General features: G+C 39.2%; 1 protein-coding gene across 1 annotated transcript; it reads right to left on the bottom strand.

Annotated features, from left to right (window-relative positions):
- Positions 1–9,861: 9,861 nt before the first annotated feature.
- Positions 9,862–15,250, bottom strand: LOC117451578 (SUMO-conjugating enzyme UBC9-like). The gene is made up of 7 exons (XM_034089959.2): positions 14,931–15,250; positions 14,401–14,486; positions 13,646–13,729; positions 12,435–12,507; positions 11,830–11,939; positions 11,479–11,558; positions 9,862–10,650 (listed from the first exon to the last, which is right to left on the bottom strand). Exons 2-7 carry the CDS (start codon positions 14,464–14,466, stop codon positions 10,587–10,589), a joined length of 477 nt encoding a protein of 158 aa, XP_033945850.1. The 5' UTR covers positions 14,467–14,486; positions 14,931–15,250; the 3' UTR covers positions 9,862–10,586.
- Positions 15,251–15,502: the final 252 nt, after the last annotated feature.

The raw sequence follows: 15,502 nt of genomic DNA, 5'->3' as shown, positions 1-15,502 counted from the left end.
GACATGTAGTTTATGGGCAACCTGCTTCTGTAAAGTGTCATGTAACCGTATAATATACATATTATATTCTTTGCAAGCTCTTGCGGGCCACATGCAATGAAGTCGCGGGCCAGATTTGGCCCCCGGGCCTTGAGTTTGACACCCCTGATCTAGATTATTCTTTTTTAAGAGCGGTTTAATGACTGCCGTTTTCAGGGCCTGTGGAAAAATACCTGAGTGAAGAGATTTGTTTACTATAGGAAATAGATCTGAGGCCATGCAACGAAAAACATCTTTGAAAAATCCTGTTGGAATAATATCAAGGCAGCAGGAGGAGGATTTCAGAAGTTGAATAATGTCCTCTAGGTTTTTATCATTAATCTGATGGAAATGTTCAAATCATTGAACAAAATAGCAACTCCACCTCCTTTCTTATGCATTCTTTCCTGACTCATAAAACTGAAGTTGGGAGGTGTTGATTCGATAAGAACAGCTGCACTGTTATTTTGTTCAATCCAAGTTTCCGTTAAAAACATAAAATAGAGATTGTGCTCAGTGATAAAATCATTGATTAAAAATGTTTTTCCTGCCAAAGACCTGACATTTAATAAAGCTAGTTTAAGTTTGTTAAATACACTATCAGTCAGATTTTTTGTAACAAGCTGTGGCTGACATGGAATCACTGCTAAATGTGGTAAACTCACACAAACGTTTGAGCACTTCCTGTTTCTAAGCTGATTCACCGCTCTCAATCTATTACCTATCAACACAGATATCGGCAAAGCTACTGGCAGGCAGGGCCCCGGCTTGTCCTGGAAAGAGTTGAGAGTGCCATACGCCCTTGAGCCTGGACCCAGCACATATCAGTTAGAGTTTGCTGCGTTTAGTACACACACATTCTTATCAGGCTTCGGAGACCGCAGATGCTGTCTTGAAGGGGGGGAGGTGGTTTACGTAGGCACAGTGATGAAGTGATGATTGGTGCGCGTCTCTGCTTCGGCGATTGTGGTGGGCCTCGTTGAGGGGCGGGGGTAAAGGACATGCTGCCAACCCTGCATATCGCCTTCATGCGGTCATTGATCTCCAGGAAGGACTTGGTGCCAACCCTCTGTATCTCCTTCATGTGGTCGAACTCCAGGAGGGTGGGCGAGGGTGAAAGGGTGAACGGAGAGTAGAGAGAGCTGGGCGGTAAAGGAAGAGTATCCTCAAAGGTGATAGGGGGGGGTGAAGGGCGGTGGAGACTCCTCCATTTGTGTCATAGGTCAAGGCATACCTCAGGCGGGTGCAGTGATACTTTTTCAAGGTTTTCTGCACAATTTGTTTTTTAAGTATACCAGAATTGAAGATAAATGGGTATAATGACCGATGAAAAGCTACACAGGTCCTAGTAATGGTTTGACTCAAGATAATAATTATGTGCACAAGTTTCTGAATTAGATCTATTAGACGTGTTAATATAGATTAGGTGTTAATGAACTGCAGTAGTACTAGGCCTACTATTAATTTCGTGACTATAACACGAAATGGCGTGAGACTGTGTTGGAATACACGTTCTATACAGAGATGCTGTATGAGAAACCAATGTGAATTTCTCAAAGTATGTTCAATTCCTGTAAGTAAAGGCCAGAGTTTACCAAGCTCAATATCCTGTAAGGCTTTACTGGATCCACATTGCGTTTAGCTTGTGGCTAATGTCAGCATGCTAACATGCTCACAATGACAAAGCTAACATGCCACTTTTTTAGCAGGTGTAGTGATTACCATGTTCACTTTAAAGTTGAGTGTAAGCATGCTAACATTTGGTTATCAGCCAAAAACACAAGTATAGTTGATGCTGATGTCATTATAGTTTTGAAAAATGTTTATAGCTTGTGTTTTAATTCCACCGGTTAGCTAAACAGGTTAGCTTAAACCAGCTAACCTGTAGAACTAAATCTTGTTAAGCTAACACTTTTATTGGATGCTGAGTAAGAGTTAAACTGGTTTTAGTGTCCTACTGTTAAGCAGTGCATGAATATCATAGTTTAACAGGGACATTAAGAATATGACATGTAGGCCTATTAAATGTCTAAATATTGAGGGAAATGTGGCTATATTTCCAACCTGATCTCACCAGAATGCGTGACTCCACCACGACTCCTTAACACCACAATGCGTGGTGGAGTCACGAACTTTGTTACATTTGCGTGTCGGCACCACGCAAACAACCCCAATGTAAAGTGAATGAGGCTCCTTTGTCGTGGTGCACACACGCATTTCTACAACGTGCATTGTGTGTAATGCAACTGTTAATTTTATTAAATTAGTTTGTTTTTAAGGAAGGCCAGAGCTTCAGCTGTGTCAAATAGATTGTTCCCTTTAGTTAACGTTATTTAAAAGATAATGATCATGTCTTGTATTACGAGCGTCCATTCCCATTGGATAACGGAGAATTTTACACCCGGAAGTAAGTAGCCTATTCTCCTTACTGTCGATTGATTTTACAGTGATATCTGCACTACTCATCGACTAAAAAACACCAAATTGTCCTTTTTAATTACACAACATTGATTGGTTTGAATTGTGTGCAATGCTTTTCTATTTTCCCCCTTCGATTCGGAGAAACAAATATTTTTTCGGAGTTTTTGGACGGCAGAAGACACTACACTACCCAGAATCCTCAGCTATCGTTTGGGACTACACCATGAACCCCGTGATCAGTCCTCAAGTTCTTTGATTGGTTGACCTCCAACTGCATTCCATATGAAAAAAAACGTTTCGTAAAAGAGAAAATCATACTTTATTCAGCAGTGCTTGCTTTACTCTTTGATAGTCATCACATGAATGCATTGTAATAAATGGTTTGGCTGCATTAAATATTACACATCTGTCTTAGTTCTTTATTTATCTACAGAGATCGGGCATCAGAATACACCGGAAACTATTCTTTTACCGTTCTGTTTTAATTTCACAATAAAGTTAGTAGTAATATTTTGTTTTGATATTATTGTTTTTTATTAACTACTAGACGACTGGGTCATGTTAAGACCATCTTTTCTGTGTTGCTGTTGGGGTTTTTCCATCGCTTTTGTGTTACAAATATCAAAACAATAACAAAATAATATTCGTCGTAAACTAAACCGGAAACAGCAGTATATTTTATTTTGTTAACACTGTAAACTTGACAGCCTTTTAACCTATGCTTTTAACCCAAACCACCTACTGGTTAAAGCACGTTATTACACGTTTAGAGTAATTGCAATGCAGGAAGATTGTGTTGCTTTTTAATGACTGTTTAAAATGCCTTTTTCTTAATGTCTTTCATTTTTGTAACGCACTTTTGAATGTGTTATATTTTATGAAAACATTCAAATATTAAGAGTACATACAAAATAGTGGGAAAGTAGAAGGTCAATTATATAAATATAGAATAGAAAATATCAAGAAGATACTCAAATGATATCTAGAGTAAAACAGTTTAGTGCCTGATAGGAGGATGTGCTAACTAATAAGGCTTTAATTAAAGAAATGTGCAGAATATGACAGTGTAATGGTGGAAGTATACACACATTGATAGATGTCTTGTAATGCACTGTTGATGAACCTGTGACCCAAGTTGTTCATTCATTGCATAACTACACTGTTGTGTATATGATATGTCAATAAACCTTAGAAAATCTTGAAATCTTGAAAGGGATGTGCAAAATAGCAATTATATACAGTCTTTAATGAACTATTAGAGAATAACGAGTAATGAATATGCTTTAAACGGATCTGCAGATAAATATTTAGTCTTCTCAAGCAACCAACTATCAAATATCTCGCCTGATTGTTGGCACTTGACAATCACCTTCACTGAATTTCATTCAGGTGTAACTAAAGTCTGATTTAAGGGTTGTTTATATTTCACATCATTAATCCAAATCTGTAAAGTAACTAAAATAAATGTAGTGGATTAAAAATACCAGGTTAACCTTAAAAAAAGCCCTCAGGATTATAAAAGACCACCATCACCCCAGCCACAAACGGTTCTGTCTGCTGCAGTCTGGCAGGCGGTACCACAGCATCCGGACTAAAACCACCAGACACAGAGACAGCTTCATCCCACAGGCCAGAAGACTATTAAACACCTGAATTTAGAAATAACATTCATCTGGCTGCTACTTAGAAATTATTTATCTAATATATCATATTCCAATCACTTGTAGACTCTTATTGCATTATTTCACTATTTTTTCTGTGCATCTGTTTTATTGCGTAGCACTGTTGGAGGAGCCTGTGACCTAAGGGGGGAGGAGGGGGGGTAGGACACGTTCGATTCCTGTTTTGAATAGTGTGCCGTCGATGGGTTTCATTCCATTTCAAAGTCCTTTTGGACGCTCTGTGTAAACGTCGCGCATCCAATCACAGAGGTTGAGGACTGATCACGGGGTTTGTCAAGCTAAGCACATGGTGTAGTCCCAAACGATAGCTGAGGATTCTGGGTAGTGTAGTGTCTTCTGCCGTCCAAAAACTCCGAAAATATATTTGTTTCTCCGAATCGAAGGGGGAAAATACAAAAGCATTGCACACAATTCAAACCAATCAATGTTGTGTAATTAACAAGGACAATTTGGTGTTTTTTAGTCGATGAGTAGTGCAGATATCACTGTAAAATCAATCGACAGTAAGGGGAATAGGCTACTTACTTCCGGGTGTAAAATTCTCCGTTATCCAATGGGAATGGACGCTCGTAATACAATACAGGGGACATGATCATTATCTTTTAAATAACGTTAACTGAAGGGAACAATCTATTTGACACAGCTGAAGCTCTGGCCTTCCTTAAAAACTAACTAATTTAATAAAAATAACAGTTGCATTACACACAATGCACGTTGTAGAAATGCGTGTGTGCACCACGACAAAGGAGCCTCATTCACTTTACATTGGGGTTGTTTGCGTGGTGCCGACACGCAAATGTAACAAAGTTCGTGACTCCACCACGCATTGTGGTGTTAAGGAGTCGTGGTGGAGTCACGCATTCTGGTGAGATCAGGTTGTATATTTCAATTATTAATGTCACTTGACTACACCTAAAATCAGCTTTGCGAGTAGCACTGGTTTAACCAACCAGAAATATGTAGATCACTACTGATAAACTTCAAACAGTCTCCTAAACCTCCTCTCCATGTGTAGTGATTACTTCTGCAGATAATGTATGATATACACTGTATGTTGTAGGTCAGACTCAGTAGGCGAGGCAGCAGGTTGTGACAAAAAAGCAAGTTTCAGTGGTTTTTGTTGAAACCACCTCTATTCTGCTGCCTTACACACGGAGACAAGAAACCCATTCAGCTGCTGCTAGCATAAGCGGTTTAGGTCGTTTAAGTTGGAGTAAGGACTTTTGTGTGTTTTATACCTTTTTGTTTTAAGAAAGTACTCAGCAATATCGTATTTTGAAGTAGAAAGACAAAAAAAGCTATATTCTCCTCAATAAATGCACAAACAAAATTGTTGCTAGCACGTTAACACCCAAATAATTACAGTTCAGTGTAGCCTAAACAAAAGGACTGCTGCTATGTCTTTTGTTGAACCAATTATCTTTTTTGTGGTTTTTTATCTCTGATATAACCTGTCTCTTTTTGTTTATTGTTAAGCAACATGCATGGTTTCAATTCACACTTTATTTTAGCGTTTCGAAAGAAAACCCAAAGTGTGAATCACAAGGGCGCAGTGTGTGTTGTGGTCTCAGGGTAGGAAGCAGGACCTCGTTTTCCCGGGGCCTTTTTTCTCATTTCCGTCAGCATCTTGTCGAGTTTCTGGTTCATGATGTTTCTTTCTGTCCACTGGACTGCAGACGAGCCACAGACACGCATGTTACGAGCAAAGAAAAATATATTCTTCAGAACAAACATACAGAACAAACATACACAACCAATTAAAGATAAAGAAAGAAAGGGAAGAGGAAAGAGGCTACCTACCCAGGTCGTCGGTTTTGTGGCCGTAGCCTACCAGAGATGAGGGTCCGTAGGCCGAGCTGTCGGAGGGGGGCTAATGTAAGAGTGCTATGAGAGGGATTTCCATGTTAAATTAGCACCTGAATTAGAGAGTTCAGTGTTTTAAATTGTGAAGAAAAGGTGTGAAAAATGAAATAGAATGACCTTAGAACTAACAGCCATGCAGGTGTATCTGTGATTCTGCTCTTAGGCATAAATAATTGTAGCTAAATGCTAACGTCAGAAAGCTAACGTGTTCAATAAGCTAATATGCTGATGTTTGGTAGGTTAATGTTTATCATGCGTTTGACATGTTTGCATGCTAATTAGAACCAAACACAACATTTGCTGATGCTGACAGGAAGGTTAATGTTTTAAAGGTTGCAAATCAAAGTATGTTGACATTGAAGGTTCTGATGATAGTACTAATCTCAAATGGTGAAATATGTGATTGCTGAAGTTATTTAAAAGGCAAAAAACTAAAACAGCAAAAGGATATACTAAAAGAAAAAGAGGCATAAAATAATCAAATAATTGTAAAAAATCGAACCAAGAAAAACTGATCAATTAATTTAAATAAGTAAAGAAAGGTTATGGAAAACACTGGTTTAAAGGTGGGGTAGGTACATTTGAGAAACCGGCTCGAGATCGCTAGAATTTGAAAATACACAACCGGAGAAAATCTGCCACTTCCTTATAGAGCCCCTCCTCCAACACACACGAACGCGCACATGACCAATGAGGGCACGAGATAAGTTTGTGCCCCGATGGAAGGCTGACAGGCAGGTAGGCCATCCAATCCGTTTAAACGGATTGGTTGTACTTTTTACAGTATTACGGCTTCTACAGATGAAATTTTTTTATGGATTTTTTGTCAAAGCACTTAAGATATTCATTGCTATCGGGATGTTAAGAGCATTCCATGGAATATAACAAAAAGTGTATCTCGAGCCGGTTTCTGAAACTTACCTACCCCACCTTTAAGTATCAGATTTCTAAAATCTATGGATATTCAGTATATTGTCATAGATTTTAAGAAGGGGGTGTATTATATTCCAGTAGTCAAGTTTTACCAAGAACAATTGAGACCTAACTCTTGGAACACGAAGCCAGAAAGATTAGTAATTATTATTGGTAAAAGTCTGTTTTTTGTGCCTTTGTAACACAATCACATACTGCGCAGCCTAAAGGTTCACTAAAGTGAGTGAGAGTAAGTAAACATGTCATACAGTTTATATGGCATCATTCACGGCTGAATAATCCAGTTTAATAACAAAGATTGTGCTATTTTCTGACTGTAACATGTCCTGATAGCCTTACAAATTATTGACAGCAGTTTTGAATAACAGACATATTGTGCTCCCACCCTCACCAATAGTTTTTTGTGTATTGAAGGAGGCTTTTTATAGGATTAAAACATACTACGAAAGACTGTCAGGGATTTACACACCTGGGAATATGTTTGTGCGAAGACAGTGGCTCCAACTGTGATAGCTGCACGAAATAACTGATCCAGGATCAGCGTAGTGAGGCAGCGACAGGGACAGCACCTGAGGGCTTTCTGCAACCCCCCCCTCAAACACAGCATGTTCAGAGGAAATCATAACTCACAACAACACACACAGAAGCACAAAAAGCCCCAATGAAAGAAAAAAACCCACTACTGTGTCTCTGCTGGTTTGCGTGTGTTTGGACATTTGAGGTCATGCTGAGACGATAAACCGCACGGGAGACGAGGCAAAAACAAAAGGTGTTACATTTCTTAAGAATGTCATGCAAGACACCTGAGAACATTACATCAGGTTTTACCTCTGGACAAGACTACAAATACTAATAGAAAAAAACTGACATTTAAAAACACATTTATTTTTGCAAAAAGCTATTTGCTATTCACCTGTTGCTTTGATAACAATTAGAAGAAATCAAGGAAACATTTTTGGAAATTAATGTTTCTAAAGCAATGCAGGCTTAAATAAAGAATAATCTTTATTTGGTGAAAGTCTCTTTTTCAACAGACTTTCACCAAATAAAAAAAGGCCCTTTTATAAAGCCTACCAAAGGATTTGCAAACACATTGTTCATTAGAGATATTTCAGGGTGTCTGCAGGAATCCTGAAGTCAAATGTAATACCTTTAAGACCTTTTTTAAGACCCTTTCCATACATTTGAAGACCTCATCGCCACTTGGAGTTCTAACCTTGGCGACACACTTTACCTCAAATTAACTATATTCAGTATTGATTGTCCTTCCTCCTTATCTTCCAACCATTTGGACGCAAACTTGCATTTCCCCATAACGATGTTGCTTAACAACCGGCGTAAACGGACCTTCACGCTATCAAGCATTGAGCGTGCGATGTCCTGTTCAGATGACGTCAAACCCAACGGGATGCCATCAATAAACTACACAGAATCACACTACACACCTACGCCATGATTACATTCAGGCAGACTGTAGAATACAACCTCTCTGGACCATTTATATACTTAGTGAAAACAAGCTACACAATGTAACACCTTGGAAAATGCCGTTTAATACTTTTTAATAGCCTTAATTATTAATTAAGGACAATTCATTTATCAACTTGTAATACTTTTTAAGACCCCACGGACACCCTGTATTTGAAGTGCATGCTGATATTTTAAAGGGGCCCCCATCTACTTATTTTCTGGTTCATTTGTGTGTCTCTACTGCAGTGTTTCTCAAAGTGGGGGGCGTAGAGACCAGGAGACAAAGTGAATATGAAGGAAAAAAAAAAAAAATTGATTGGAAAATAATATGATACAGTACAGTACAAGTACGCCTGGGTCTCTGTATTTCATTCAAGCTCGGCTGTGTGTGTGTGTGTGTGTGTGTGTGTGTGGAACGAGCCATTTTGCTAAATGCAATGTAATGTTGTGTGAGAGAGAGAGAGCGCACCGGTACCGGAGATCGTTGTTGTGAGCTTCTGGTGCTAGCGAGCTACACTAACAGATATAAGGAGCTTTTTCAACAAGGTGGAGGAGAGTCCTCTCCTGTCCGACTGAGAGGCTCAGTGGAGCATTGTTTTATTATCACTGTTCTAGTGATTTTAAAGGAATGCTCTCGTTCATATTGATGTATTTTAATAAATGTTACCTTGGCCCATTACGCGACTATTTGTGTTTTGGGGGCCCCGACTTTTTTTTTTTCTCCAAAGGGGGGGCCCGACAGAATAAGTTTGAGAACCACTGCTCTACTGTGACATGTTACCGTGTAATGCAAACAAAGCAGTTAACCATAAAACTGGAGGTGTGTTGAGAAGAAATTAAAAAACACAATTATTTCTTTTATTCAACTTTATTTCACAATTGTATGCCATTTATTGTGTTCTTTGTCATAATACCACACACAAATGTCAACTGGCTAAAACAATATAAAACATAACTTCCACAATTTTTTTCAGTATTTATATTATATACATGCACTCATATATTTAGAGGCAAAACAATTCTCAGGCTTTTTCGCTTACTCTCTCAAGTGCACTTTCACTTCCTGTCGTCCTTTGCTGGTTGAGAGGCCATTCCAATGAGGATCCTTCAGCTTCTGACCCCTGATCCACTCATTTATACAGGGTTGTAGTTGATTTTGTGGGAGAACATAACTAAAAGTGACGCTTTTTGTAACTGATGGAGCGCCAAAATGAACACAGTGACCGTTTTTGTTTTTGAAGCAGATGAGAAACTGGTGTTGAATGAGCAACACTGACTTCCAGTTGGATTTTACATCCTCTTGTTATGCTTCCCTTCTCTGACGGCCCCTACACACGGCGGCGTGCGTTGCCGCTTCAACGCTTCTGCCCATTCACTTTGAACGGGGTGACGTCACGATTCGCCGAACTGCATTGTGGGAGCAAAGCGTAGCTTCTCTCCCGGTGCACGCTGAAAAAGTAGAGCAATGTTCTACTTTTGCCGCCTCGACGGAGGCGCCAGCCAATCAAATGTGCCGTGTGTAGGGGCCGTGAGGTGGACAGAGCGCCACTTCCTGCCAAAATAATCACCACGGTTTTAGCTTACAACCAAGCGCCAGCATTGTCTTTTACCCGACTTCGTATTTTTTGTATGCTTTTCCGGAAACTCAGGTGATGGATATGTGATAGGAACGAGACAAGGGATCAGGAGAACAATGGGAGGAGTCACTTCCATCGTTCGTCTGAATACTTTGTCCCAGTTCCCACCCGTCATCATGAAACACTATCTACGATACCTGGGGGTTTGATATTAAAAGAAAAGAAAAAAAACTGGAAGTTTAACAATAAACATAATCTCCACGTCTGCCACAAGCGAGAGAACTACACACAGAGTGGCTTGGACATTTCTACAGCTCTGTCGATACGATATTATGACTTTACAGAATGAATGGAGGCATGAGCAGGCTTTACAGCACTCATGATAAACTGGAGATTATACAAGAGTTACAAATAACAAACGTCATGTTTGCAGAGGACCATCAGCGATGCCTTAAAAATGCTTACATGTTGAGCTTTAAAAAGAGAACAAAAAGAGGAGAACTAACAGGCTCTTGTCACCTGTTTAATAATGTGAGAATACTCAAAACTGAATTCTTATTGGAGTGGTCCGTCAGGTGTGTCACCTCCTTCAGTTCAGGCTGCGGGCGGCCGGCGCTCCTCTCTATGTGGGGGCGAACTTCTTGGCCTGTGCCCTTACCCTCTTCTCGTAGTCCATCCTGTTCTGACTGAAACACATAGAGAGGGAGACATTGTTCATTTCTAATGTACGCTGCTAATTTATTCAGGAGGTTACACGATAACATCAGAGTAAGGGCTTGGCATTATATCCATATCATATATCAACATAGTGCTCGTCTGCGCGTGAAAGCAAACTGGGAAGGAGTTTTAATCACTCGATGTTTCGCCGCACTATAGACATTAATGCACACAATATCAGCTGTTTTTTTTTAATTCTGTACATATTTTTATTTCTATGTAAATACTGCTATATTTGACTATATTTTTTAATGTTATTATAGTTTTTCTTAAAACCGTTCTCTATCTGTGTTTTTAATTGTTGTTTAACTTTTATGTACGCACCACGACATCAAGTCAAATTCCTCGTACGTGTCAACCGACCTGGTGATAAACCGGTTTCAGATTCAGATTCTTGTTATTTTATATTCTCTCTTATTTGTTTCAGCTGCATCTTGGATGCAAGCTGGCTGGATGGATGGATGCATGGATGCATGTGGCACCTGGACGCTACATTTTCATACAAGTTGAAGTACAGACACCACCACACACCTCTAGTGGGTCATGAGTGACGATTAAGAGGGATTCTTTTTGGATGTGTCTATATCTTGTTTTTTAAGTCTTTAATATTCTCAAGTTAAGTGTAAAATAACTTGAAGATAGACTTGACCTAAAGTTTCTGCATCCCTATTCCCCCTTGCTTAGTGAAACATGAATACAATGTGTTGTACTCAGCAAGAGCACACATCTAAAATGTTTGATTCCGGCTTAAATGATCGGCTCCTGTGTGTCAGACGTTCTCAAAGAGACCCACTCACCAGTAAATTGTGTATGCCTCTGCTTGTGCTGGGTCTTGGATGTTGGGCTCATTCAGCAGCTCCTGGATCCCCAACAGGATCTGGAAACAAAGTCACCAATCCTCCGGTCAGCGTGTGATAGTGAGCTGGTGAAATGGAAACTACACAACCTGTGCATTCATTTCTTCACAGCAGTTACTCCAACTTGACAGTACACACAAAAGCTTTGTTCAGACACTGAACCCTACAATTAGAAGACCTTACCCAGGAGGCAAAAGGGGACAATCACACACTGCACAGCCTAAAGGTTCACAGGTTCAAACGTGAACAAACCAACTGTTTATACAAGTTAAAGAGACAGAGTGTTCGGACCTGTTTGATGGTGATGGCGGGCCTCCAGTCTTTGTCCTCCTCCAGGATGGACAGACACACGGTGCCGGAGGGGTAGACATTCGGGTGGAATATTGGGGGCTCAAACTTGCCTGAGAGGAAGTCAGTGAAAAGAAAGTGAGAATTTTAAATCTTGAAGCTAGACTGCCATGGGAGAACGGAAGATGTCATACACAGTACAACACAGTCGTTGTGAAAAACTGCCACTTGGTGATTTAATTCATCTCTAAAACACAAGACATTATTCGTGACAAAGCATTGCAATTTTCCTCTGCCAACATCACTGATCGAATAATATCTTTGCTCCACATCTGATCAGAATACCCTACACTTTGATAGGGACATGCATATCCTACTAGAAACATAGCTCAATAAAGCTTTTAGTAACTAACTTCTTAGCATACACTATACAACAATGTGCTTTTGAAATTGAAAGCACAAAAGCAGAGTCTAAATAGACATTCTGAATACAATGAGATAATGCAAGTGTTGAGAAACTGCCATCTTTTGCTCAAGGTTCGTATTCAAACAAGACGGCAAGGTAGCGACTTTCTGAAACTATGTAGCAGGTGTGGACTTATACTCACATTTGGGCGGAGAGGAAGGGTAGTCGTCTTTGAACAGCATTCTGAGTTTATAGAGTCCTCCCTCCCACAAAGTCTAATGAAGAAAACAAACAAAATAATAACTGCTTTAGTAAACGTACAACGAAATAGAAACATCTCCAAAGAACTCAACTCAAGACACACGAATGACCCGAGGAACAATGGCCTATTTCAGTCAAATGCACCTTGTGTCTTTGTAACTGTAGCTAAGGCCCTGTCGCACACTGTCGCACACTGTCGCACACTCAGCTGAAAAAAACTAAGAAACTTCTAGAGCAGGGGTCGGCAACCTTTTTGATTTAAGTGCCATTTAAAAAAAATATTGTGATCAGTGTGCCGACGATCATGAACTGCATCTGTTAGATGCCGTTTAAACAAATTTAAATACTTGGTTTAAACGGCATAATAATGACGACCGTCTGTTCTGTGATTCTCCAGAACACACAGATGGCCAGTCCGCCCCTGTGTCGCATATTATTTAAAGAGAGCGGGGATGAGTTGCGTGCATGGCTTCCTTCTGTACCGGGGAGACGCGCTCTGGCAGCGGTCTCGTTCAGGATCCGAAAATACAATTTTTATATTTTGCACTTATTCCACTTCGTCCTAGTGTGCCACTGGTTACGGTGCCGCGTGATTGCTTTTGTTGGTCAGTCATATTTTGATGTTGGACTAGATCTAAACCTGAAGGGGGCAATTAAGTGGATTTATGATTTAAATGTATTTTACATGTACCATTATCAGGTCATCCCTGATATGCATGACACAGATATTAACAGCTGTAACACACGTTGATTAAGATGCATGTACGGCGCAGACTGAAAACTCATCTCTTTCGACTCCACTTCGAGCGATAGAACTATTAACAAAGCACTTATATACTAATAAAGGACTGGCTTACCTAAAGCCAGTTGAGTAGCACTTGAAATGTTTTGGCTCTATGAAACCTGATGTACTTATATGATTCTGTTTTCTTCAAGTTTGTATTTTGTTGGTCGAATGCACTTATTGTAAGTCGCTTTGGATAAAAGCGTCAGCTAAATGCAATGTATCATAATAAAAAGGACAATCTTGTACAATTCTGCCATTACAATGATTTAAACAGAAGTTTTGCAAGAGGCACAGAAACTACACAGATTGCTAAAGTATACTCAAATGTTAATGCATGTGGAAGATTCTAATGCTGGTCTACTTACTCCTTTCTTCCCTGGAATGGCACACTCCCAGTTCATCAGGTTCATGGTTCCATCAGGGTTCTTCGTGGGCACCGCAACGAAACCCTGTGTAGTTTAAAAGAGAGACAACACATCACTAGGGAGTGTAGTCTACTTTGTGCCAGTAGCAATCATGGGCATTATGGTATATGAAATGTAAAGTAACCAACGCATTGACTCAAGTACTGTACTTAAGTATACATTTGAGGAACTTGTACTTTACTTGAGTATTTCTATTTTATGTCAATTTGTACTTCTACTCCACTACAATTCAGAGGTGAAAAGTGTACTTTTACTCCATTAAAATGTATTCAATAACTGTAGTTACGTTGTAGATTATAATGTGAAATATATAAGTGTTAAATCAGAATTTAGTTCCACCTGGAGTAAATTCACAAGCTACCCTGCAGTATACAAAGTAATTCGAACTAGCTGCACCTTTACCAGCTTTGAGAACACTTTGATGATCAATCATTATAAAACATATCATATATATTATTCTGAAATGGACCAATCTGCACAATGACTACTTTTACCTTTGGTACATTAAGTATATTTCTACTTATGTACTTTTACTTGAGTAACATTTTGAATGCAGGACTTTTACTTGTAACAGAGTATTGGTACTCTGGTAGAAGTATAAGACCTGAGTACTCCTTCCACCTCTGAATACGAGATCTTAGTGACGATGCAAAGAGTTGATTTGAAATAAGGTTCAACATGCTGCTGCTACTTACAAACGGATGGTCTTTTCTCCAGGCTTTTCGCTCCTGTGACAGTCTGCTAAGCGCGATACCAGACATAGCTGCTCATCAACGCCTCCCTGTGGAATAAACAACCCAAAACAGATTAATTATCCAATTAAAAAAATCACCAAAGACAAGTTAGTTAACCCCAATTCACTGTTCTGTAAAATCAGTACATGTTCGCTACAGCATTTAAGGTTTGTCATTAATATTGAATGCAGACAATTGTTGGTAATTAGATATTGTGTTTTTATATAAAATGTTGATTATTTAACATTATTTAGTTAGAGGCTTTAAATAAGACCAATGTTTGTTTTTTTGCCTCATCCATCACTGTTTATCATTTTTTATGTTTGTGTATTATTAAATTGTGCAAAAACAATTAAGACACTGATTGACGTTGTTATGAGGCTACCGTTAGTAGAAATTACAAGATAAATCAAGCTAATGTAATCCATTACAAATGGAAACACTTACAACACGTAGAAAACAATTAAAGGGAACATTGTAGCTCAACTTACCTCCCTTTTTATTCGACTAACTATCAGAATTACGTGGGTTTTACAACGTTAGCTTAAATGCTAACGCTAATGTCGCTGTTGTTGACGGCGGACGTAAAAAAACACCCTTTCGACGGTTTGAAAACAAACTGCCGGGCCAGTTAGGAAGAAAAAGACCAAACGGAATAAAACTTGAATTATTTAAACATTCCCCTTGTAATCTAATCGTCATATATCGGTGTTATTCTTGACAATTTACCACAGTTGTGTAAAACAATGTGACTCGTTACACCGTTTCGACAGCTAGCTTGTCGCAAGGAAGGACCCCAATTTGTTTATTTCCTGAGGACCTTCAGGCAGTTGACGGGACACACGTCAGAGTTGTTCGGCCATCTTTGTTGTGGCGTTAATTATGGGCAGTTCTCGCCTACGGAGGATCCACTCATATTGACTCGTTCCTCCTTAACGAATCATCTTTTACTACACGTTTTTTGTTTAGTTCATTTATAAATGTATATCTTATTCACATCAATATCTATTGCATCTATAACATCTGAGAAGTATTTAGTAGGCATGTGCACTATTTATAAATA

This window comes from Pseudochaenichthys georgianus, chromosome 8 (assembly GCF_902827115.2).
Source record: "Pseudochaenichthys georgianus chromosome 8, fPseGeo1.2, whole genome shotgun sequence".
Classification (NCBI taxonomy): domain Eukaryota; kingdom Metazoa; phylum Chordata; class Actinopteri; order Perciformes; family Channichthyidae; genus Pseudochaenichthys; species Pseudochaenichthys georgianus.
Note: the sequence above shows the minus strand (reverse complement) of the source record. Positions and strands in the feature narration are given on the sequence as shown.